Genomic DNA, 26,227 nt, shown 5'->3' on the forward strand with positions numbered 1-26,227 from the left:
ACTGAATTCTACAAGACATTTAAAGAAGAACTAATTCCAATTCTTCTCAAGCTGTTTAAAACATTGACCGAGATATTTCCAAAGATTTGTCTTTTTTTTTTTTTTTTTTTTTTTTGACAGGCAGAGTGGACAGTGAGAGAGAGAGACAGAGAGAGAAAGGTCTTCCTTTGCTGTTGGTTCACCCTCCAATGGCCGCCGCTGCAGCCGGCGCACCGCGCTGATCCGATGGCAGGAGCCAGGATCCAGGTGCTTTTCCTGGTCTCCCATGGGGTGCAGGGCCCAAGCACCTGGGCCATCCTCCACTGCACTCCCTGGCCATAGCAGAGAGCTGGCCTGGAAGAGGGGCAACCGGGACAGAATCCGGCGCCCCAACCGGGACTAGAACCCGGTGTGCCGGCGCCGCAAGGTGGAGGATTAGCCTATTGAGCCACGGCGCCGGCCCAGATTTGTCTTCTAACTTGGATTTTCTTTCTTCTGCCCACCAAGTCTATTGTTAAGGCTTTCCATTGTATTTTTTATTTGACATATTTAATTCTTCACTTCTAACATTTCGGTTTGATTTATCTTAAAAATATCAAGTTCAGGGAAAATTGTTCTTCCATGTCATGTATGGATTTCTTTAACTTGTGAATTTGCTTCTATTTGCTTCTGAGTAATCCTATGATATATTTTGAATTCCATTTCAGGCATTTCATCAATCTCTTCATCTTCACATTCTAATATTGAAGTGTTGTGTTCCTAATTGCAGTCACTTTGTTTTCTTTATTCTTGTTTCTTAAATTTCTGCATTTATTTTTAGGTATTTATTGAAATACTTGTTTTTTTCCCTCTCTGATGGTTTTTATCTTTGAACTGTTCCTCTGTGGCTTAGTGGAGTGTCTGCTGTTTCAGTGAATACCCAGAGGCATGTGCTGGGTGTGGCCAAGTAAGTCTGGTCAGTGTTCCATGGCAAGGTGATTATCCAAGGTGACACCTTAGTTGGGCTTGGTAGATCTCTATTGTCAGCAGAGAGGAGGATATGATCACTTCTTTTGGCATAATTCCACCTTCATCTCCTCCCTACCAAGGTGATCAAACCCTGGGTCTAGCCCACAGTGGGTGCAACACTCACTCAAGCTGCCTTATGAACTGCGTAAAAGATCTGTATAGTCCTCAGTGTGAGCACAGATCCCATTGTGATAACCCACTTCCAGAAGTCAAGGCACTCTGAAGCTCCGGTGCTGCACACAGCGATTGCCCAGAGACCCGGCTACACTGTGCACCCTATCATTTAGTCATACAGTCCCCATAGTCTCAGCACACAAGGCTCCCACAGTCACTTGGTGCAGAGATTTTGCACCACTAGCCTGTCCTGTCCAGGGACAGAACAGAAATGTTCCCAGAGTCAGCTGTCTGTGGGTGCTCTGCCTTTGCAGTCTGAGCCCGAGAGCCTGTGATAATGTTGACAGGCTGAGGGGCACCTCACAGTCCTACATGGGTGCCCAGTTGCTTGTCAACCCTCCACCCAGACTCAAAGTTAGTGGGGAATACAGATGTTTGCCTCCAGTAAAATTCCCAGATCACATGGGCACACAAGAGCTGCCACAGTAGCTACTTGTATCAAAATAGCCCTGTCTCCCCATCAGTTGACAAGTGCCCTTTTGGGGTGATGGGGGGAAGAAACGTTCCTTTTTTTTGCTAGGTTAGGTGGGTACCCTGTCACCCAGTAAGACTCCAGGCTAGACTCAAAAACAATGTGCTCTGCCATGTCTCCCTCCAGCAATATCACCACTGGGATGGGCTCCAAGCAGTCTGCTCTCACCACACTCTCCAAAGGTGGTGCTTTCTTTAGCTCTTGGCTGTGGGTATCGTGTGTTGTGTCTGTGCTTGTTGCTGTGTGTCTGTCCCTTCCATGCTTATCCACAGTGTCCCTCTTTCTTCTATAGACTTTCCAGTGCATATTTCTCTCAAACTCTTTCCTGGGAATGCACTGCCTCCACCTTTTTACTGCTATTTTACCCTTGCCTAAAGCAGTATGTCTTTTCCCTATTCAGCCATCTTGGAATTCCCCTACATATATAAATTTAACAAATTAGGCAAAATGGAAAAATCTCTCAAAAATCACAAACTGTCACCAAATGTGAAACAGATCAAGTCTAGCCCCATAAGAATAAAGGTAATTGAATTCATAATGTAAAGCATCGCCCGCAAAAATGACCTGTAGTTTTAATGGTTTCAATGGAGAGTTCTACCAAACACTTAAAGAATTAGCACCAATTCTTTACATTGTCTTCCAGAAAACAGAACAGGAGAAACCCACCAGCTTATTTTATAAAGTTATTATTACCAAGACACTAACAGCTCTCACGAATATAAACACAAGCATCCTTAGCAAAACATTAGCCAATGAATCCAACAGCACGTAGAAATTTCAAAAAGTTCATGAAAAAAAATGGAATGTAAAGATAAGCTTATTCTGAGGCAAAAAAATTGAAATTCATGAGTAATTTTTTTCATAATATACATGTTCCATGAACTTTTTGAAGATTTCTGGAATTTTAAAAGAATACACCAAGAAAGTCTGTTCCAGGTATGCAAGACTAGTTCAATACTTGAAAATTCATAACAGCATAATCTGTCATACCAACATACTAAAGAAGAAAAATCACATGATCAAACCAAGTGACAAAGAAACAGTACTTACTTGGGCTCTATTCTTCTGACTAAAGCCTGCCCACTTGTGTTGTCCTTCACTAAGAATGTGTTTCTTTGTCTCCATCCTTCAACAAGATCCTTGAGTCTTATTCAAGGCTCTTCGTCTATATACACAATCTTTCTCACTTCCAAAACCTACTTATTAGGCTTCTTATGCAAATTGTCTTCACTTCCTCTGAGTAATCAGACCTGCATATAGTAAGGGATGGATTATTTTTACTAAACTACTAGAGAAAACTGTTCAGTATCATCCTAATCCTCAACAATGCAATACAAGTTCAGAAAACCAAAAGAATTATTCACATTTGGAGACAAAGATGAATATCTCTCAATTTAAAAACATCAAAAAAGAAAGCTTTATATATTCAGTTAGAAATTTTAAACTTGGACATTTGAAAGCCCAAATATCAAATTTAATGAAATGAATACTGATAAGGGAAATTCTGGGTTAAGAAGGGGAAAAATGTTTGCATAATTTCACATTTTGTACTTTTTCACTGAACTAAGCCTATTTCAGATTACCTTTAATAGCATCGCTCAAGTGACAAGAGAGTCTAAGATCCTGGGAAACATAAAAAGATCTGAATTAATTATTAACTGCTTATATGTTCAAGATTCAGGCTTTTGATCTCCTAGTTATCCACATACCCTCGAACTTCACAGTGAAAGTTGTGACCAGAAACGCCTTTTCTCAATATTTTCATCTGTGGCAAGAGCACACAAGAAAGTCATCATGAGTACTGCAGGCAAAGTAGGTATAATTTTCTTTCTATCACATCATACCTGTGTCACCTCGTGTGCTTTTTTTTTTTTTTTTACCAATATCTACCTCCCCTCCAATTCGTCTCTTGACTACTAAAAGTAAAAAGTTTTCTTCATCTTAGTGACTCTCCTCCTCCTTTCCCTTTTATTTTATTCATTTTATCTATTTTGCCTTTCCTTTATGTTTTATTCCTTCATTAATCAATTAATAATGTCCAAGCCCCATGTCAGACTTTCCAAAGTCAAATGTAGGCCCTTTCCTTCAAGGGTCTCACAGAGAGACACAGTAATTATAAAAAATTAATTCTCAAAAAGTATGAAAGGGAAGTAAAAGATAACAAAGAGGTTTGAGGCTTAAGGAAGAACTGCTACCCATCTTGGCTTCTCAGAGAAGATGACATCTAAGGGGAAAGCTACTAAGAATTCACCAGGTAAAGAAGAAGAGTGTGCAGGTAGGTAAAACCAGGTGAGGAAAAACAGAGGAAAGAAAAATATTCCACCTAACAATATCCAGAATACTTATTGTGGTTGGAAGGTAAAGTCTGAAGCAGAAAGTAGCAGGAAATAAGATTGGAAAGATTGATAGGGAAAGATTCATAATGTCAATGAATCTTGTTTAAAAAATGTTGGTAGCAATAACATATTTAGTTAAGACATTGATATGATCAGGAGTATCTTTCATATAGCATAGAAACAGTGGGTAAATTTGAATGGTGTAAAACTTATCCAGGGGAAAAACAGAAGACTTACTAAATTATCCAGCTGAAAGACAATGAGAGGCTAGACCACAGAGTGGTAGCAGGAATTGATACGAAGGGATAGAGTCCAGAAAAATTTAGACTGTGGGAGTTGAGGGAGAGTGAAAATTTTGTTTCTCAGAATTCTATCTTGGGGGAGTAAATAGATTGCATGGCCAACAACTGAAATAAAGAAAGCAGAAGGATAAACAAATTTTGTCCAGTGGAAGGTGCTATGTCTGAAGGAGAGTAGGGGAGTGGATGTGCAAGAAAAATATATTAATGTGCTTATGAATTTTTTAAATATTTATTTTGAAAGAGTTACAGAGAGAGAGAGGGAGAGACAGAGAACAATCTTCCATCGATTGTTTCACTCCCCAGCTGGCTGCGACAGCCAGGCTGGGTCAGACAGAAGCCAGAAGTTAGGAGCTTCATCCAGGTCTTCTACATGGATGGCAGGGGCTCAAACACTTGGGTCATCTTTTATTGCTTTCCCAAGTCATTATCAGGGAGCTGGATTAGAAGTGGAGCAGCCAGGACGTGAACTGGTGCCAAATGGGATGCCAGCATTGCAGACAGCAGCTTTATCTCTTAGACCACAACATCAGCCTTGTTCATACTTCAACACATTGAGTTTCAGATATCTTTAAATCATTCAAAGAGCAGAAGAATACAAGAGTCTAAAGTTTAGGGAGAAAGGAGTTCTACATATACAGATTGCAAGGGTCATCTACATGAAGTTAGGGGCTATATCTACAAAAATAGATAAGATCACGCAGGAAGAGAGGTGGGCTGAAATCAGAGCCCCTAAGAACTGTATTGCCACCAACAACCTCTCCAACTTCAATTTGTCCGTGAGAATCATTTGTTGACTGCCACAACTAGATGATCTCTATTCATTGCCCTATAACACCTCTTTATTCCAAAACTGCTTCTTTCCCATACTTAGGATTACCAATAACTCCCAAACTATGTCATTCCTACCCTGAAACAACCAATGGGCAGTTTTATTCATAGTACTATCAAAAACATGACATCTATACTCCTGGTTGTATTGTATTTGTAACACTTATTTGAATTCATAAATGATGATACAGGAAAATTTGAGTTGGAGGGGAAAGGCTATCTTCAGCATCTAATTATGGGACTTTTGCTTGAATGTAGAAGAATCAATCTTCTAATAGTAGTTAACTAGGGATCTTCCAGCAGCCCAGCCTGAGAAGTTTTCCTTTGCACCCCTATATATTACTGTCCAGGTTATCAGATGCAGAGCAGCTGTACTCTGGAAGTCTGGTGCACCATTTTCCATTGAGGAGGTGGAAGTGGCCCCACCAAAGGAAAAGGAAGTTCGTATAAAGGTAAAAAAAAAATCCACATTTTCATTCCAAAACCCATGGAAAGGCTGGCTTGATTACATGGTACAGTAAATTTTAGAATGTATATGTGTTGAAAATTTGCATTGTACCCTACCCCTTCAAATGGGCAAGTTTTAGATGTTAATCTAAAGTTAAAAAATAAATGATTAAAAAGCTAATGATTCTCCAAAAAAACACAGTTCTATTCATTGTAAGTTATATAATCTTTTCAGAATGTTTAATTCAGAAAAAAATGCTGTGTACTCTTCCATTCCTTTGTACTTAACATTACTATCAATCTTTAAATCCAGCCAAAGAAAAGGTTAGAGCTGTTTAGTAACTGTTCACACAGACTTCAACAGTTTTTCTCAACCCTCATTAAATATTTGGAATCACGTGGGGGTTTGAAAGATACTGACTCACTTTCTAAGAGATTCTGAAATTGTCATCTAACTGGTCTGGAGTACAGCCTGCGCATGAAGAGCTTTTAAATTCCCCACCTCCCAATAATTCTAATAAGTTTCTTACCAGACTAAAACATAATTCACCTGACTTCTAATTAGGGCCTTTTACTTTTTATTAGTTTATATGTAATGATGAAGAAGTACCATTTATTGGTTTATAATAAAAATATAATAATGTTCTAAATTACCTCATCTGTACAGTCCTTGCCCTCTTCTCAAAGACTTCTCTGACCCACATCCCCTGTTGAGTGATCAGTGAGCCATTTGCTGTCTCCTTATACTCCCCACCCACAGGGTCACAACTCATGTAACCAAGTCACAGCACTGAATCAAAGATATCTAACCATTATCTTACAAGCTACAAATCTGGATCTCTTACTGGTTAATGTGAACCATGATATAGAAATTGTAGCAAAGTAGGGGATGGTGGGGACTGTGGGGACTGGAGAGGATGCCTGGATTCGGGGTTGGTAGCCATTTTTACCCATGTGATTATGGAAATAATGGAAAAAGCCCATCTGCAAGGAAAGTGCAGTATATGCTCAAGTTCAAGCAAAGTCGAGAGAATGGCCATTGGTAGTTTTCTCAATCTATGAGGCCTGACTGCACTTCTGTAGTTGTGTTGCAAGCAAATTCATAACAGTCTCTAATAATTCTCCTTTCATGTGTACAAATTGCAATCAATTTTATTTCTTGGCAGAATGTGGTATGGCTGTGGCAATTGCTTTGTGACACTGGGGAGGGTACAAACCTCATATTTTTTAGAAAAGAAATTGAGACTCATAGGATTGTTTACCATCAGACCAGATTGCTAAGAAGAGGAAGAGCTAGGAATTCAGCCTTGAACCCTTAACCTCTGCTCTGGGGTGCCCTCATTTAACCTTTCTGGATGATTACATAACACAACTACAAAGTTCTCTTGTGAAATAAATTAACACTTCAATTACAAGAGAAAATACTACTCCTTGCCCTCCTGTGTTCCAATCTTTCAGTTCTATGGTCTTTCTCCTCCACATTCCCACACCCCAGCTCCATGATGGACCAAGTGGGCCTTTGATGTCACACTGGTTCTACAACTTCTCTTCTGATCCTGTTCTGCCCTCCCTAGAAAATTTTAAACTTTCATCTTGACTCTGAAATTAGCTAAAGAAAAACACTGAATTCCTTTAAATAATTACCCTTCTCTAGCATCTAAAAGAATTTACTATGCTATATTAATGGACCATATAAAACCAGCAAAATAGCTTCAAGCACTGACAATTCTCAAACACTTTTATCAGAGGCAGAAGGAACTGTAGTATTCTTTGTCTTCCACACAGATCGTGGCCACAGGACTCTGTGGTACAGAGATGAAAATGTTGGCGCGCACAGACCTTCCTGGCTTATATCCCATCATTCTGGGCCACGAAGGGGCTGGAATAGTTGAGAGTGTGGGAGGAGGAGTGAACACAGTGAAGCCAGGTAGGAACTGACAAGTGGGGCTGGGAAATAGCAATGACTTGGAGCCCACATCAGGGAGTAAACAGCATTCCTTAAATGTGTTAGCATCACAGGAAAATAAAAGGGGAAATGTTGCTCATTTCTTAAAGAAGAAGGAATAATTATGTACTGTGTTGTACTCTTAGCATTTATGTTTTGATAATAAGAAAACCAAAAAGTTGAAAGCATTGAAACTGGATCTGAAAGTACTAATGAGCTATAAAGTTTATACAACAAAAATAGACTACTGAACAACTATTTAAATGAAGCGTATGATAAAATGTCAAACACATTAGTAGATTGAAATAGAGAAGTCCTGAATGATCCAAATACATGTAGGAATTTAACTTAGGACTAAGTTCGTCTTTCAAATTTGAAGGCAGAAATATGGGTTATTCAATAAAATTGTGATCAAACAACTGAATAGTCATTTGAGCTAAAAAATTATGTTATCTTATTCATTATACAAAAATTATATGTGAATCTAAGAATTAAATGTGTGAAGTAAAACCACAGAAATACTATAAGTAACATGAGAAAATAACTAAAGGAAATTTTAACATGTAAAAAAATGCCTAACAGTACTTAAATAAATGTGACAACAAAAATAATTGTTAATCTGTGTACAAAATCAACAAATATAACAATATACCACTTTACTTAATACAGAATTAATTCTTTAAAAGTAGTTTTTTAAAAGTCCCGTAGAAAAATTGGCAAAAGAAATACACATCAAGATTAGAGGAAAGTATATAAACACCCATAGCCAGCATCATAATGAATGGGGAAAAATTGGAAGCACTTCCACTAAGACCTGGTTGCCCACTCTCATCGTGGCCACTCAATATAGTTCTAGAAGTTTTAGCCACAGTCATTAGGCAAGAAAAAGAAATCAAATGTTTACAAATCGGAAAGGAGGAATTCAAATTATCCCTGTTGATAGATGACATGATCCTATATAGAGAAAAACCAAAAGAGTCTACCAAGAAAATTTGTAACTTATATGACAGTTTGGTAAAGTTGAAGGATATAAAATCAGCAGAAAAAAAATCAATAAAAATCAACAAAAACCATTGAAGAAAGAAATATAAGGAGACACAAATAATGGAAAAATCTTCCATGTTACTGGATTGGAAGGATTAATATCATCAAAATGTGCATAGTGCTGAAAGCAATTTACAGAGTCAGTGCAATCACAATCAAAATACCAAAGACATTCTTCTAAGATCTAGAGAAAACAGTACAAAAGTTCATAAGGAAACACAAAAGACCCAGAATAGCTCAAGCAATTTTCAACAACAAAAACAAAGCTGGAGGCATCACAATACCAGATTTCAAGACATACTAAAGGGAAGTTATAATCAAAACAGCATGGTACTGGTACAGAAACAAATGGGTAGACCACCAGAACAGAATAGAAATACCAGAAATCAGTCCAAACATCTACAATCAACTTATATTTGATCAAGGAGCTAAAACCAATTTCGGGAGGACAGCCTATTCAACAAATGGTGCTGGGAAAACTGGAAGTTGTTGTTCAGGAATAAATTTAATTTCCATGTATTTATATAGTATCCAAAGTGTTTTTTAATTGATTTCCAGTTTTATTGCATTGTGCTCAGAAAAAAATATCTAATATGGTTTCTATGTATGAACTTTGTTGAGACTTGCTTTGTGACACACCATATGATCTATCCTGGAGAATGTTCCATCTGATGTTCAGAAAAATACCTATATTGTAGGTCTTGAATGGAACATTCCATAGATGTCTCCTTGCTCCACTGGATCCAGGGCTTGATTTAACTTTGCTGTCTTTTGTTGATCTTCTGTTTGAATGACTTGCCTATTTCTGAAAGTAGAGTATCACAGTCCTCCAAGATTTTTGTAGTTGGTCTCTCTTTCATTAGTTCTGTTAGTATTTGCTTTGTGTACTTGGGTATTAGATGCATATTCATTTACAGTTGTTATCTGTTTGTGAGATTGAACCTTCTGTCATTACATAATGACCCTGTCTCTTTTACTGCTTCTGATTTAAAATCCATTTTATCTATTAGAAGAATGACTCCATCTGCTTTCTTTGGGGTTCCATTTGTATGATATATCTTACTCCATTCTTTCATTGATATTCTGATATTTTCTTCTTACTCATTATATATCTACTTGTTGATTTGTAAAATCTTCTTTTAGCATTCCTTTTTATAAAGATCTGATGGTGATAAAACCTCTCAGCTTTTGTCTTAAATGCTTTTATCTCTCCTTTAGATCTAAAGGATAGTTTTGCTGTATTGTTGGCTGGCAGTATTTTCCCCTGCAGTATGATGAAAGTATCACCACTTTTCCTCTTTCTACTAAGAAATCTGCAGTCAGGCACTTTGGAACCCCTTTATGTAATTTACATTTTTTCTCTTGTAGGTTTGATAATTCTCTCTTTGTTTTCAACTTTGGAGACCTAAATTATCATATGCGCTGGAGTAGATTTGGTTGAGATGAATCTGACTGATGATCTCTGACCTTCCTGTACCTAGACAGCTGTATTTTCTCTAGATTTAGGAAGTTTTCTGTTATTATCTGTTTGAATGCTGGCTACCCCTTTGGCATTCTAAAATCCCTCTTAATTCCTAATAGCGTAGGTATTTGCTCTTTTCATGAAGTCCTAAAGTTCCCATAGACTTCTTTCATTACTTTTTAATCTTTTTTCTTCTCTCACTGTGTTTTTCCAAATAGACTCTCTTCAAGCTTACTGATTTTTTCTTCTGTTTGCTCTGCTCTATTTTTTTTTTTTTTTTTTTTTGACAGGCAGAGTGGACAGTGAGAGAGAGAGAGACAGAGAGAAAGGTCTTCCTTTTCCGTTGGTTCACCCCTCAATGGCCAATGCGGCCGGCGCGCTGCTTCCGGCACACTGCTCTGATCCGATGGCAGGAGCTAGGTGCCTCTCCCGGTCTCCCATGCAGGTGCAGGGCCTAAGCACTTGGGCCATCCTCCACTGCACTCCCTGGCCACAGCAGAGAGCTGGACTGGAAGAGGAGAAACCGGGACAGAATCCGGCGCCCCAACCGGGACTAGAACCTGGGGTGCCGGTGCCGCAGGCCGGGGATTAGCCTATTGAGCCGTGGCGCTGGCCCTGCTGTGCTCTATTTTCATACCTTCTGTAATATTTTAAATTTTCAGTGGCGTAATAGGCTAAGCCTTAGCCTGCGATTCTGGCATCCCATATGAGCACCAATTCGTGTCCCAGCTGTTCCTTTTCTGATCCAGCTATCTGCTAATGGCCTGGGAAAGCAGTGAAAGATGGCCCAAGTACCTGGGCCCCTGCACCCATAGACGAAGCTCCTGGCTTTAGATCGGCACAGCTCTAGACACTGTAGCCATTTGGGGAGTCAACTAGCAGATGGAAGACCTCTCTCTGTATCTCCCGCCATCTGTAACTTTACTTTTCAAATAAATTAATAAAAAACCTTTTAAAAAAAAGAAAACAAATACATTTTAAAAAAATGTTAGTGTACTTTTCATTAGAAGGATTTCTGCCTGATTTTTCTTAGTTATTTCCAACTCTCAAACTTCTATTAGAAATATTAAATCATTTCTTTGGGCTCTCTTGACATTCATCGTATCTCCTTTAAAAACTTTGAAAACTTTCATCTTAGCATTTGCAAATGTTGGATTCTAGGTGTCTTGTTTCTGGCAAGTTATTTTGCTTGTTAGGTGAGATCACTGTTCCCTGAAAGTTCTTGATGCTGGTTAACATATGACATCATCTGTTCACTGAAGGATATGTTTTTTTTTTTTTTTTTTTTTTTTTTGCTTTCTTCATAAAATGGCTTCACTTGTAGCTGCGCTTCCAATGATTCTAAGCAATCTGCTTATTTTCTCTGTGTCTATAGACATTTCTGCTCTTTCAGCAACAGATGGCACCCAAAGTCGAAGTTTGCTGCAAGTCGGCTATAAGTGCTTTATCTTCCTTTCAATCCTACATTTGTCCCAAAGTTGCAGTTGGTCTTGTTCAGAATGAACTGATCAAGTGTCTAAAAAGGGGTAACCCATTCCCAGAAACAACTTCTTGGGGCTGAATTAGACTAACACCCCAGTCTTGTGGTGGTCAATGATGCATGCCAGGTCACACCCTGAACCCACAACATACTGAGATCAACAGTTTGGGGACTGAACCAAAGTGCAATTTTGATATGGTCTGCCTTTTCCTAGGTGGATTCAAATTCCAAGGCCACTGCAATCAAGCACAGGTGATTGTGGATAAGATATAAATCCAACCATTTGGGGTCAGGGGACTCCGTGGAACTGGGACAGGTCCAAAGGTACTTGGGCTCTGCACCAGTGTGGGAGACCAGGAGGAAGCACCTGGCTCCTGGCTTCGAATCCCGCAGCTTGCCAGCCATGGCGGCCATTTTGGGGGGTGAACCAATGGAAAAGGAGGAACTTTCTCTCTGTCTCTCTCTCTCTCACTGTCTAACTCTGCCTGTAAAAATTTTTTTTAAAAAGGCTCTGAAAACAGGTACTGGTATGGGGATGAGGACTGTGAGAATATGCCCGATATTAGGTTTTACCAGCCCAGACTGAGTGCTGTGGGTTCTCGCCATTTGCCTAAGGTTGGGGATGGGGTACTAAAGGTAGCTCCTAGGTTGGCATTAAGTGGGTCACACCTGAGTCTCACTGTCACCAGGCTCTGTACAAACTCAGGCCACAAAAGGCTGGCAGTGACACACTCTGAAAAAATTCCACGAGGGCACAGGTCTCTATGTGATGTAGGGACAAGTCCAGAGGCTCTGTCTGTAAGCACTGGCTTTGTCTGCTGATGGATCTCACAGCCAAGCTGTAAGTTCTTTTCTGGTCCTATTTTCCAGTGGCTGGAGTCTTGCTCAGCTGTCTGCCAGAGGCTGGCGAAGGGGCAGTGGAGATAGTCCCTTAGCTTCTTAGCTAGAGGGGTTCCAAAATCTCAGTCTGCAGGTGCAAGCTTGGGAGCAAAGGCCTTGTCAGGCACTGGGATTTTTTGTTTTGCTTTTGGTTTTTTTTTTTTTTTATCATAGCAGGCCTTGTACTGTACTGCAACTCTGAGGTCTGACTTAATTCTCATTCCCTCTCCCCAGTGGGAGGTGAGCTATCTCTCACTACACTGAGCTACTTGTGGCTAGGGAAGGGGTGACACAGGCAACTCTTTCCTTCCTGCTTTCTTCAATTCTTCTTTTCCAACTTTCTCACCAAAACCAAGAACTAAGGTCTCTTACCTGGCTTTCATAGCTCTTTTAACAGTGACTTCGTGTGTGAATAAGCCATTCAAATTTGTGTTTTTGTGAGATGATCCTCAGTGCCTAACTCAGCCACTAACTTTCTCTGCATTTCCTCATTTACATTTTAAAGCAGTTGTATCTAAGAAAAATACCACAAATACTGGTCAGATTGTCTCTATCATGAGGAATGAGAGACCTGGAAATATGGTGACAATTTAACTTTGGTGTCCTTTACATTTTTACAATGTGTTTATGTTATTTTAAAATAAAAATAAATAAAACAAAAGAACTTAAATATTTATAAACTTTTCAACCAAAACTATAATATAAACTGCTGTGGTTTTCAGTGACAGGCAATGGGACAGGTGGTATGTTCATCCCACCTAAGTTGTTCTCATTTCCTCCTTATGTTGCAAACACTGCTGGAGAAATCTGCCTACCTTTGATCCCCCTGCCAAGAAGAACAGTTGATGTGGAATACAGGGAACAGCATATAGGCCATTCTTTCTCCAGGTTGCAAAGGTGATTCTGTGGTCATGTGGTACCATGTCAATTTAAATCAAATCTCTCACAGCAGAAGTTAGTATAGAAAATATGAGAGGGCTGAATGGCTATGTGAAAAGTCATTTGGTGCTCAGAGAGAAAGTTACATGGGAGGTAATTCTGAGGACAGCTTCACAAGGGTCAGCCACTGAGCCCAATGCTGCAGAAAAATACAAAAAGACAACTCCTCTGTTTTTAAGTATTTGGTATGCTTCATAGCATCAAACACAGCTACATGGAGAAATAATTCTCAGTTATCCCTTGGGTGCCTTAATGTTAAAATGCTGAAAGGAAACTATCCCTTTACTTCACAAAACACTATCTCCATAGAAAATTATTTTATTTTTGTAGGTGATAAAGTTATCATTCTTTTTCTACCACAATGTGGAGAATGTTCCTCTTGCTTGAATTCTGGGGAGAATTATTGTATAAAACTTAAGTAAGTCTTTATTGATATTTTCTTTTTGAAAAATTGACTCTATTTCATGGGAGAAAAACTAAGCTTCCTAATTAAATAAATTTTGGTTTTGTTTTTTTTTTTTATATAAAGACAGTCCAAAACCGCGCTGATGTCTGATGGTACCAGTAGGTTTACCTGCAAGGGAAAATCAGTTAAGCAGTTTGCTGCTACAAGCACCTTCACTGAATACACAGTGGTAAGGGAAGACTCCATTGCCAAGATCGATGCAAGTGCACCTCTGGAGAAAGTATGTCTAATTAGCTGTGGGTTTTCCACTGGCTTTGGTGCTGCGATCAATACAGCCAAGGTGAGCGGCTTCTACTGCAGTTTGAATGGAATTGTTGAAATGTTGGAGATCCAAGGCCTCCTTCATCTGGGTGGTGTCTGATTAAACTACCTGAGGAGTGGCCGGCGCTGTGGCTCACTTGGTTAATCCTCTGCCTGCAGCGCCGGCATCCCATATGGGTGCCGGGTTCTAGCCCCGGTTGCTCCTCTTCCAGTCCAGCTCTCTGCTCTGGCCTGGGAAGGCAGTGGAGGATGGCCCAAGTGCTTGGGCCTTGCACCTGCATGGGAGACCAGGAGGAAGCACCTGGATCCTGGCTCTGGATCGGCGCAGCACAGACCATAGCAGCCATTTGGGGGGTGAACCAATGGAAGGGAGACTTTTCTCTCTCTCACTATCTAACTCTGCCTGTCAAATTAAAAAAAAAAAAAAAAAAAAAAAACTACCTGAGGAGAACTTACATATCTGCCTCTAAATATCCTTGGTTTCCCTTGCATCTGCCTGATCATCCCATCCCCTCTTTAATTCATCTTTCCCACTCCATCTCTGTCAGCCGTCAGTGACAAATTAAGTCACAGGTAGACACACCAGGAATTGCTGGAAGCTAAACAGAACAGTTACTACTGTGTGATGCTGTGTCCTTCATTACTCCAGTTCACGCCTTCTTTCATTCAATAAACATTAATGAAGCCATTCACTGTTTTAGGTGCTGGGTTTCAGCAGCTAAGAAAACTGATCATTTGCATTCTAGCGTGTGATAGATTTGGTAGTGATGTGTGCTAATAGAAAGAAAAGAAAACTAAAGGTAGGGAGTGGTGGGGGGAATGTTGCTGTGTGAAATCCTGCTCTGGAATAACTCCTACTCTCAATTCTTCCCAGATTATTTCCTTAAGGAACTACTGTGTTTTAGGTCTCTGCTTTCTTCAATGTTCATTAGTCCCAACACTATGTAGAGAGATACAATGGAAGGGGTTCAGTTTAAATTATGCATGTATATATACATATTTATATAAATAATTCTGTCAAATAAGTCTTCAGATACTATGAAAATCCATTAAACTACTTCTCCTCATGCTAATTCCTGGGTTTTGAGACTAGCTACTTTCAATTAGTTTTTTTTTTTTTTTCCTCCTGGGTCAAGAATATCCCACATCTAGAAATATCTTGGGAAACTAGAACTTTCTAGTTATGTTCTGTTTGCAAATAGCCTGGGTTTGTATCTCATAAAAAGTGTATTCAGTCTTGGCCTTCCCAAATGAGTAAAAGTACATGCTCCTTTTGGCTTTTGTTTTCTGCCTTTATGTGCTTAGGTGACTCCAGGCTCCACCTGTGCTGTGTTTGGCCTTGGAGGGGTTGGCCTGTCTGTCATCATGGGCTGTAAAGCAGCTGGAGCAGCCAGGATCATTGGAGTGGACATCAACAAAGACAAATTTAAGAAGGCAGAGGAAGTGGGTGCCACTGAGTGCATCAGCCCACAGGACTTCAAGAAACCCATACAAGAAGTTCTATTTGATATGACAGGTGCCGGTGTCGAATTTTGCTTTGAGGTCATTGGAAATCCAGACACTGTGGTATGGGATCCTCTGCAATAAAAAGTACCAGTATATCTACCCATTAGCACTTTCGATTTTGTATGAATGAATATTCTTAAATCCCCTCCACATTTCTGTACTTAGTTTTCCTTCCTCCTTATGAAATGACATCTCGCTGGTAGCCCCTGTGCATTCTAGACACCGAGTCTAGAACTGTCATACTGAGTTCTTGTTCCCCTCTCTTTTCTATCATATCATACCTTCAAGCAGCAGACATCCATCTTCCAGCAGGCAGAGCAGTAAAACTTTGTAAAGAATTCTCAGAAATTGTTTCTTAAGAAGCAGCAGCCTATTTATCATTTCTAGGCCAGGATATTTTAGTGAGATAAGATTGGAGATGGATTAATAAGTCTATAAGAGAGTGAACTTTTCACTTACAGCAAAACCTTTCATGTTAGATTTAAGTTTCCAAGGAAAATATTTACCATTCTTGATTAAGTAAGGTCCATTTGTAAATGAAGGAAAAAGTGGTTGTTTTTCTTGTTGATAATGTTTACATAAGAGGCTAGAAATTGAGAGAAACTTATTGCAGCATCTGAAACTTGTGTGTTTGGATTTTTTTTTTTCTGGAGGCGTCATGTGATGGCTCATGTACTTGGATCACCCACCTGGGAGACCTGGATGGCATTCCAATCTCCCAGCTTTGGCCTGTTGCAGTCCAGCTTTTTATCTTTCTCTCTCACTCTCTCCCTCTCTCTCTCTCTCTGTGTGTGTGTGTGTGTGTGTGTGTTCTCTACTTTTCATGTAGACAGAAACTTTTTAAAAAATTTTTTAAAGGTGCAGCCAAACCTTTCTCACAGTCTTGAACTGAAAAACAGCCTTTGAAAATAACTAATGGGAAGATGTATATGTATCACTTTGCCAACACATATTATATAAATAAGTATCCCTATTAATGTCTAAAACAAAATGTCAACTCTGGTCAACCTCTGTGAGTAATAGGTTCGTACAAAAACGATTCTCAGTAGTATTAGTATTACATGGACACCTTTGTTATTTTCATTTGTGTTACCTCCGTGTGTTGAGTCCTAAAGTGGCATGCACTGTGCTAGGCAGTATAGGTGTCATGTCAATGTTTCAGAACATTCTTTAGTGATAAATGTTATTTTAAATAAGGATAGGGAGAACCAGAAAAAAAAGGTGATATATCATTCAGCAGTTAAGAGGAATTTAAAACCTAGCCCCCACTCCCAAATGTATGTTTTAACCCCTGTACTGTCTTGCATTGCTTTACAACAGGCAGCTGCCATGGCCTCCTGCAATGAGAGCCACGGGGTGTGCGTGATTGTAGGACTTATGTCTGCTACCGATCAAGTCAGGATCCACGGCAATTTGTTCTTCTCAGGACGTACCTTGAAGGGGTCTGTCTTTGGAGGTATGGATGATGAAGTGGGGGGGAGGGGTGAAATGCTTGGGGCTTTGAGATGGGAAACAGAACAATGTGCCATACAGAAGAGTGACTATAGCTATAGAATGAGTTGTATTGTTCAAAAATGCTGGAAGAAAGAATTCTAAATGTTTTTGCCACAAAGAAATGGTGATGTTTGAGGATATAGGTGTGTTTACCCTGATTTGAATAATAACTAATATTTACATGCATCAAAACTCACATGGTATCTATACATAAGTATGTGTGCTTCAATGTGTCAATTTTTAAAATATTAATAAATCATGAAAGAGATCTTAGCAGTAAAATGCAGGAATAAAATATAAATAAGTAGCCAAAAATTTAACATAAATGCTTAAGGAGGACATACAACGTAAGCCTCAGATGCAGTTCTTGTCCGAATATATGAACAGCAAGGGCAAGGGAATGCAGCTTGGGTTTGTCCAGAGCCTCTTGGTAAGCATTTTCTCATGCAAAAGGAGAGAAGAGGGTTTTTTGTTGTTGTTGTTTTGCTGTTTTTTTAACCACACTGATAAAAAATTGGTGTCTAAAGTTTAGTGCAAACTCTAAAGTGAAAAAAAATCAGGCACTATTGTCATTAATAACTACTTCAGTTGAGTACATATCTGCTAACTGGAATTCTGGGAAAAATATACTCAACTATTAGTAGTCATTATTCAGCTAATGTAACATGTTAAGAATTTTCATTATAAAAACTCAAATACATTAAATACAAGGCATCCTAATGAAAAAGAAGTACTGCTAATAAAAAGCAAATGAGAATTTTTTTTTCTGGAGGAAAAAATGTTTTCATAGAATGCTTCAATTTATCATTTCTTTAGACCTGTCTTGGAACATATGTTTAATAAACTTTTGAGCTGTCCATTATTTTAAAAGTTGGAAACAAATTGAATAAATCTACTTAGGGTGCTGGGCTCACAAGCTAGTAATCTGATATTTAATAAGAAATTTATTCTTCCAGAGACTCTGGGCAATCTGAATGCTAGGGCAAAGGGGATGAGAATTCAGAGTTGTTTGAATTCCATGCACTAGTGATCTGGGGATCCCCAAATTAGCTAAGGTTGTATATTGTTAAAGATATTAGGAGTAGTAACCAATTCATTTGCAAACAATAGATGAATGGCAGGACTAGCAAGAACAAAATAGTAATAATCCAGTTTAGACTGTAATTTCAGTTCCTCCATTTAGGATAACTGGATATGCCCATTATTATTTCCTGTTATTTTACTTATAGCTAATAATGCTGATTCAAAATGTGCACACTTAGAAGTTGAACATTTTTTCATTTAATAATTATTTATAGCCCTTGCCTATTTTCCTGGTGGACTATGGTCTTTTTATTGTTTATTTGTAGAAACAACTTTTTAGTACAACCATTAAGCCTTTGGTTCTGACAAAAATTAAAAATATGTTATCTCCAAAAAATAAAATTAAAATAAGAAAAAAATAAAGCAATGACATAATGAACACATAAACAAGACCACCAATCTCTTAAATAACCCTTGTTATATTAACTTAAGTGTTCCTTTTACAGTGATTTTTTTTTTTTACAGTTAATTCCTTCCATAGATAGTATAATCTTCTGGTTCATTGTTTTTTTTCCAATCAAAGATAACATTAATGGCTGCTAGAGAGGCCTGCAAATCCTCCCACAATGCACACAATGAGGAAATTTTCCTTACCAAAATGTCTCAAGGATCTTAATTGAGTAACCCTGCTTAGCCTTGTCTTTGGTTCTAAAATCTTCTTTCTTATGTTGTTTTATTGAAAGAAGAGCATTTCAAAAAAATGTTTTAACATAGATATAAAAATTTGTTATCAGCTCATCAATCAAATGATACAAACAAATAACACTAAATATCCAAGTCATGACACCGAGCAATAGTCAGAATTCTTGGTTACATGGAGCAGAAAACAGTTTAAAAATCTGATCTGCTGGAAGAGTTTAGGTAAGCTTTGAGAATACATGGGAAGGTTAGAAAACCCAACACAACCTGGAACCAAGAAAAGCAAGTAACTGCCAATACCCTAACAGAATAGTCTGTATAGAACACTGGGCAAATTAAACTACATTATACCTTGCACAATGGCATGAGACTCACCCTTTCCAGGAATTCTGGGCAGTCACTCGTTGACCATGACACTTAGTAGATTACATAAGGAAATTCTTGAAAATCATAACAATAAATGCAATGCTAAGTTTATATGATCTTAGCTGAACCCAGTTCCTTGTATAATTCTTCCTTCCAGAAGGCACATTTTATTCTTATATTGCTTTGAACAGCTTTTTCTGAAAACTGCAATTGAAATCTCAACCTCAGTGAGAGTTTTCTTTTCTCTTAAGTTATTTGACTCTTTCATGAAGCTGCAGATCAACACACACACACACACACACACACACACACTGAATTCGACTAAATACAACATTTGTATTGCTTCATTTCATGATTCTTAAGACCTAGACATGGATTCACTGCTCCACAGAGAGCAACCTAACATCAAGAACATCTCCCAGTGAGGACCATACCCTACTTGCTTTGAATTAATTCTCTTCTGTAGTTCTGGACATCTTCAGGAGCACATCCCTGGGTATAAGGTGTGTGACTGAGACAGGGTGGGGGTGTCACTTGGTAACTGAGGAATGTTAATGAGACACCCTTTAGATATCCTCAATCAAAGCTAACACCTCCACTAGTTTCTCTAGGTGGCCTTTCCTCTGTAATGCAGCTACTGTATAAAATTTGCCATTAATCTGTATTTGCAGGCTGGAAGAGCAGAGAACATGTCCCTAAACTGGTTTCTGATTATATAGAAAAGAAGTTTAATCTTGAACCACTAATTACCCATACTTTGAATCTTGATAAAATAAATGAAGCAAGTGAGTTAATGAAGACTGGAAAATGGTAAGTCGCTGACACAATTTTATGTCTGTATGTATAGTACAAGAGAAGGGGTGTGTGGGACTGACAGGCGAGAGGGGTCATTTCTGCTGCAGAACGTACAGGCAGAGTTGAAGCTTTCAAACCCTGTAAAGCATGCCCTCCCATTCTATATTTTGTTTTATGCAAAGCATATGAACTATGTAATTGATAATATGCAATTTCCCATCTACTCTATCATTAATACTTTTTCCCAATTTGGCATTTTGTTTGCATGACACATTAACCAATGAAGCCAGCTCACAGAATTATAACCCAAGTATAAGAACATAATTTTCCAAAATGTCACTTTAATTGTTGCTATTATATTTCATGGGGAAAATTATCCAGAATTACAAATTATTTTTTTTAGCCATAAACTTGGCATTGGCAATCCCCAGAGGAGTACAAGCCTGCTTACCTCTTACTTATTCTGGTGAACCATGTCAAGAACAAATTTGAAATCAAAAATACAAATTTTACTTGGGAAATGTTTCAATTTATTTTATTTTCATTTTAGTATCCGCTGTGTCCTGTTACCTTAAGTACAACGTAATTTCTGAAAGAGCTGCAGTATCTTTCTTCAACTGAATTGCATTCACTGTGATTATCATGATTAGAAGAATTATCCACACAATATTTTCTTGTTTCTGATTAACTCGACAGTGGTCTCATATCTGGATTCTGCTCTCAGCATAAAGGTTCATAAAGGTTGTCTTATGTAACCCTGTGTCACCAAGGATCATCCTACCTTTTAGAACCAGATTGTCTGGTTAAGTTATACAATAACAGACTCTTGAGACATCAACAAATTTGTTCCAAGATGCTCCATTTTCATAGTTGCCTAAACTTTTAGGCCTATATTTCCTTGTACTCTGCTGTACTATACTATGCGGGACTAGACATGCAGTTCTTCTGATTTTATATCAAAGAAACAAAACTCCCAGTCGAATTTACTGAAAACTCAGATTGACCTGAATCAGGTTAACCAACCTGCAAACCATCACCAAGGAGACTACACATATCTCCTCAATTCTTACCTCTTCTTTCCTGGATAGCCAAAGGAACTTCAAATTCCTTTTCAACTGGCAAGAAAAACGTAGCTGCCAGCAGTTCATATTACCTTGTTTCCTAACTAAGGCATCTAGGAAATCAGAAGAAGACAAATGGGGAAATGGGATACTGTTTTATTCATCAAGATGCACACTCTGTAGGAGGCAGTTGTGGCCTTAAATAAAGCTGTGCCTCATTCCACTCTTCACAGAAAAGGCATATATTGTTCTTATTAACGTTTACCATAGAATCTTACCTCCAAGAACAGGCTGAGGGGAAAACAAGACCCAATACTGGTTTACAATCAGTGTCCTTCTACCCAGACCATGTAACTTTTTACTCAAAGCCCCTTAATTGTCCTGGAACTTGGATTAAGGTGAAGGTGAATGGCTCTCTTAGGAAATCCCTTCCTTCCCCATCTCCATTACTTTTTTTAAGTGTAGATCCAAAGAGTCTTTAAGAACCCCATACACACAGCAGGAGCTCCCTTTCTACTTAAACTCTTCTGCTCTAGTTTGGTCTCCTCTGGATCTGGGGCCCTGGATCAAACAGGGGCTGCTGCATGACCGTAATCCATACTGAACTTGCAAGACCAGGAAATGAAACCCTGTAGTTTCATGATATAAGCCAGGCCAGGAAAGAGTGCTGCATGCCCAGTCAATATCTCCCATCATGTTCATCACATGACGTCAGGGGGATTTCATAAAACTTTGATTCCCAAACCAAAGAGAAGCATCATGAGGTGGGAATCCTGTCTTTCCCCTCAGGTGTCTGCTTTCTAAGGGGTTCAGTGCTCTCAACCCTATTCAGTCTGCAGTTGGAATGGCTCTGCTCCATCCCCCCAAATCTGACCAGAAAATCCATGTCCACATTTGTTCCAGTTCCTGAGGACAAAACGGAGTCCTGCTCTGTCCACAAATTAAACTTAATAGCTGTGAGCTGTAGGAGTGTTGAGGAGTTGGAAAAAATCACACCTTTCTCAGAAATATTTTATTGTACACAATGCCCACTATTTTTTTTTTTTGCTTCAATAAAGACAAAATCTTTAAGCTACTTTGTGTGTTGGTGTTGTAAATCATTGAAAATTTTATCAGATTTGATCGTAAATGCAGAACTTTTTTTACTGATACATGCTCAAAAAGACCAATGATCATACACATCAGTCTAGACCCATTCACTGTTATTGTTAACTTTCAAGCAATAGTTGACCATTAACATCAGGTCCTGCAACTTTCTGTGAATAGACTCTGAAGCCTGCCTCTAAAGAGCCCCACATCTTAAACCACACAACTGAACAAAATCCTTCTTTTCAATCTCTGGGCACTACACTTCTCTGGATGGACACTGAACTAGGGGGCAGTTTCTTGTCTCTACTAAAGTAACCTAATCCTAGACCCATACCCTAGGTATCCAGCCTCCAGGGAGAACTATAGCCTTTGCCTGCAAAATGAAAATCTTTAAAATTTTCAGACATTCTTGGCTACCACGTAGACAATAATAAATAAAGTATTCTCTACAATATAGAAGCCCCTTCCAGTTAACACATAACCTGAAGGAAGATGCCCAATTCTAGCACTATGAACTATCAGACATTAATAGTTAGTGTCTCCTGATAATTTGCAAGTGAAAACCATCAGCTTCTGCCTATTCAATACATCAGTGTTGGCACAAGTTCCTGAAATGTTTTAACTCCTGTACACATTCCCAATTTTCTACTAAATTTTCTAGGTTAATACCACAGCTCTCTCTAGTGTTGTAATTTGGCATTGGTCTACACCATAATTTACTTCTCTCATTTATTGTATTCTGATATCATTCATAATCCAGAAGGCTGATCACTAGAATCACTGACATTAATCTGAAGAAGCAATTTGCTTTTCTTTGCCTTTTTGATAATCATTTACTCAATCATGTATTTACCCAACACACATTTCTTCAGTAATGTAGGTGGTGTTAGAGATTCAGAAATGACTGGTACAGCTTGAAAATCATAAAATAGATATGAAAAAGGATAAAGTACAGTATAATAAACTTTATATCAGAGAAATAACCAAACAGGAGACAATTCCACCTAGCACAGATTAAAGTTCACAGATAAAGTAAACTTTGAGCTGAGTTTCAATGGATACACTATGTTGAAAAAGAGCATTTAGAACTAAGGTAAATGCATAAAGTTCAAGGTGGTAAAAGAATATGTCTATCATGGTGCACATGATAAAAAAGGAAGAAAGGGAAGGCATGCACAGCCTATAGTGAAGAGGCAGAGGACTGAATTCTTTGATCATGCTTACTCATAGAAGTTCTTCAAGAATTTAATTCTATAGATAAGGGAAATTCACAGAATCATTTAATGAGAGAATTGCCATGTTTTCATAAAACATGAGTTTGACAGCACTGACAAAGGAGGAGAGTGTGGGGAGGACAGAGACTGGAAGTAGAAAGAATAATTGAGAAACGGTGCATTCAAATGGATTAGAAAATATCTTAGAACTAAAACCAATTGCTGTGATTACAGTTCACATGCAAGTCCTTGTGGCTGCAGCAATCAGTGCCTCACTCACACCCCTGAGAATTCACCACTTCTTTGGGCCTTGTTGCCTTCCAGCTGCCAATGTCAGCACTGCCATGCCTGAGGTCTTTTGCCAAAATTACAGGTCAATCTGCCCACTCATGGTTGAGTAGTCCAGAAGTTTCAGGGAATTTAAACCCTCCCTAATGGCCCCAACAAATGTCTGGGAGAAGTTTCTATAAAATATACAGTCCAGAAAGTAATCCCATGAAATTAAACACTACACTTTGGTAGCTGACTTATCATGCACACTTGAACCCAATTTCATGGCAGCATTATTTACAATAGCCATGGTGGAGGCGCTGTGGCTCACTTGGTTAATCCTCCACCTTGCAGTGCCAGCATCCCATATGGTCCTGGGTTCTAGATTTGGTTGCTCCTCTTCCAGTCCAGCTCTCTGCTGTGGCCCGGGAAGGCAGTAGAGGATGGCCCAAGTGCTTGAGCCCTGCACCCGCATGGGAGACCAGGAGGAAGCACCTGGCTCCAGGCTTCAGATCAGAGGAAAACCAAGTGTCCATTGATGAATTAATGGGTAAACAAAATGTTATATATACATGCAATAGAATATTATTTCAGTCTTAAAAAGGAAATAAATTCTGACACATTCTACAACATGGATGAATATAATAGATATTATGCTAAGTGAAATAAACCAGTCTCAAAAGTATAAATATCATCCGATTCTACTTACCTGTAGTCCCTAGAGTAGTCAAACTCATACAGAGAGTAGAATGATGGTTAGCAGAATCTAGGGGGAGGGTAGAATGGGGAATTCAGGTTTAATGGGGATCATTTTCCTTTGCCCAAAGGAAGGTGGATGGTGGGGATGGTTTCACAATAATGTGAAGATACCAAGTGTTCTCAAACTGTCAACATTGTTTTTTTTTTTTTTAATTTGACAGGCAGAGTTAGACAGTGAGAGAGAGAGAGACAGAGAGAAAGGCCTTCCTTCCGTTGGTTCACCCCACCCCAAATGGCCGCTAAGCCTGGCGCGCTGCTCCGATCCGAAGCCAGGAACCAGGTGCTTCCTCCTGGTTTCCCATGTGGGTGCAGGGTCCAAGTACTTGGGCCATTCTCCACTGCCTTCCCGGGCCACAGCAGAGAGCTGGACTGGAAGAGGAGCAACCAGGACTAGAACCTGGGCCCATATGGGATGCTGGCGCCGCAAGGCAGAGGATTAACCAAGTGAGCTACAGCGCTGGCCCCAACATTGTTTTTTTAAAAAGAACAAAATGATAAATTTTATATTATAAAAATATTTTACCACAATAAAAAAGTATTGTTTTTGTAACCTTCCCTGCTTGTATTACCTTACCCCACTTTGCTATTGGTGTTCATTTAAATTGTTCATGGAACCATTAGAAGTCTCATTTTTATCTCAAAAGTGGAGTCTGAGGGAGCCCAAATAAAAAAGCTGCCACAAGAAGCAGCCATAAGAAGATAACCCTAAAGATGGAACCCTGGAACTGGATCACTTGCCAGCAAGATGGTGAAAAGACCCCGTTTCAGTAAGATGAAGCCCCATCATCCACAGCCTATGGTATTTATGCCTTTGTGTAATCCTCTCATTAAGTGTGGGCTGCACTTAAACTTGGCTGACCCAAGTTTAATAGCAGAAATATTAGAATATCACTTCTAAAATTAGAAGTCTTGGGACTAGCATTGTGGCACAAAACGTGAAGCCACTGCCTATGACATAGCATCCCATATGGGCTCTTGGTTTGAATCCTGGCTGTTCCACATTGAATCCAGCTCCCTGCTAATGTGTCTGGGAAAGCAGCAGAAGATGGCACAAGTCCTTGGACCCCTCCACCGTCATAAGAGACTTGGATAGAGTTCCATGCTCCTGACTTTTGCCTGGTCCAGCTCTGGTCATTGCAGCCATTTGGGGAATGAACCAGGGAATGAAAGCTCACTTGCACGCTCGCTCTCTCGCTTGCTCTCTCTCTCTCTGTAAATCTGCTTTTCAAATAATAAATATTTTATGTCATTAGAAGTATTTTTAATAAAAAGGCCATGGCTTCTATTTTGGGAGTTTCTCTCTAGGATCTTCATTCTGGACAAACAGCTACCACATCCTGCAGCAGCTCCATAGAGAGGGCCTGAGCAAGCTTGGAAGTTGACCTTCTAGGGCCTGTCAACAGCAATGTGAGTGAAACGGAGAGTGGAGCTCTTCCTGAGTCAACCCTTGAGATGACTGCCACTCTATCCAACACTACAATCATAGCTTTGTCAAAGACCCAAAATCAAGCAACCAGCTAAGGCTGGTCTGGTTTTCCACCCAATAGAAGTTTTGAGAACATAAGTATTTGGTTTAAGCTGCTAAGCAATAGATCATTAATATTCTGGTGGTAAGAAGGGAAATAATCCCCACTGGCAAATTACTATAGTCTCAACTGTGGTGAGTTGGGATGGAATGCAGTCTTCAGGGTATGTGCTGTCTTATGCAGTATCATCAGCACTTGAGAGATAAAGTGGCATGGTAACTATAAGGACTGAGTTTAGTTGATAACTCTTAAGTGTCACCAATGTGCTAAAGGGGAAAAAATGGCAAGGTTGAGTGAGCCAATCACCAACTATGATCAGGACTGAAAAAATTCAAAAACTCTATGATGGCATTTGAATTTTCCTTTTTTCCTACAACCAGAGAGCAAATTGGGCTGATCAGGA

The 26,227-nt window shown here is 39.1% G+C and overlaps 1 protein-coding gene across 1 annotated transcript; it reads left to right on the plus strand.

Moving 5' to 3' along the window:
- The first annotated feature begins 3,314 nt into the window (after positions 1 to 3,314).
- Positions 3,315 to 22,041, plus strand: LOC100343992 (alcohol dehydrogenase 6). The gene is made up of 9 exons (XM_008267572.4): positions 3,315 to 3,445; positions 5,450 to 5,551; positions 7,332 to 7,473; positions 13,626 to 13,713; positions 13,825 to 14,041; positions 15,328 to 15,588; positions 16,849 to 16,984; positions 19,782 to 19,920; positions 20,456 to 22,041. The coding sequence occupies exons 1-9, from the start codon at positions 3,428 to 3,430 to the stop codon at positions 20,478 to 20,480; spliced, it is 1,128 nt and encodes a 375-aa protein (XP_008265794.2). The 5' UTR covers positions 3,315 to 3,427; the 3' UTR covers positions 20,481 to 22,041.
- Positions 22,042 to 26,227: the final 4,186 nt, after the last annotated feature.

The sequence above is a fragment of the Oryctolagus cuniculus genome, chromosome 8, assembly GCF_964237555.1.
Source record: "Oryctolagus cuniculus chromosome 8, mOryCun1.1, whole genome shotgun sequence".
NCBI lineage: Eukaryota > Metazoa > Chordata > Mammalia > Lagomorpha > Leporidae > Oryctolagus > Oryctolagus cuniculus.

Coding starts and splice junctions, on each gene's coding strand:
- LOC100343992 (XM_008267572.4), top strand. Junction 16,985..19,781: donor GAAGGGGTCTGTCTTTGGAG/GTATGGATGATG, acceptor CTGTATTTGCAG/GCTGGAAGAGCAGAGAACAT. Junction 19,921..20,455: donor TTAATGAAGACTGGAAAATG/GTAAGTCGCTGA, acceptor TTTTCATTTTAG/TATCCGCTGTGTCCTGTTAC.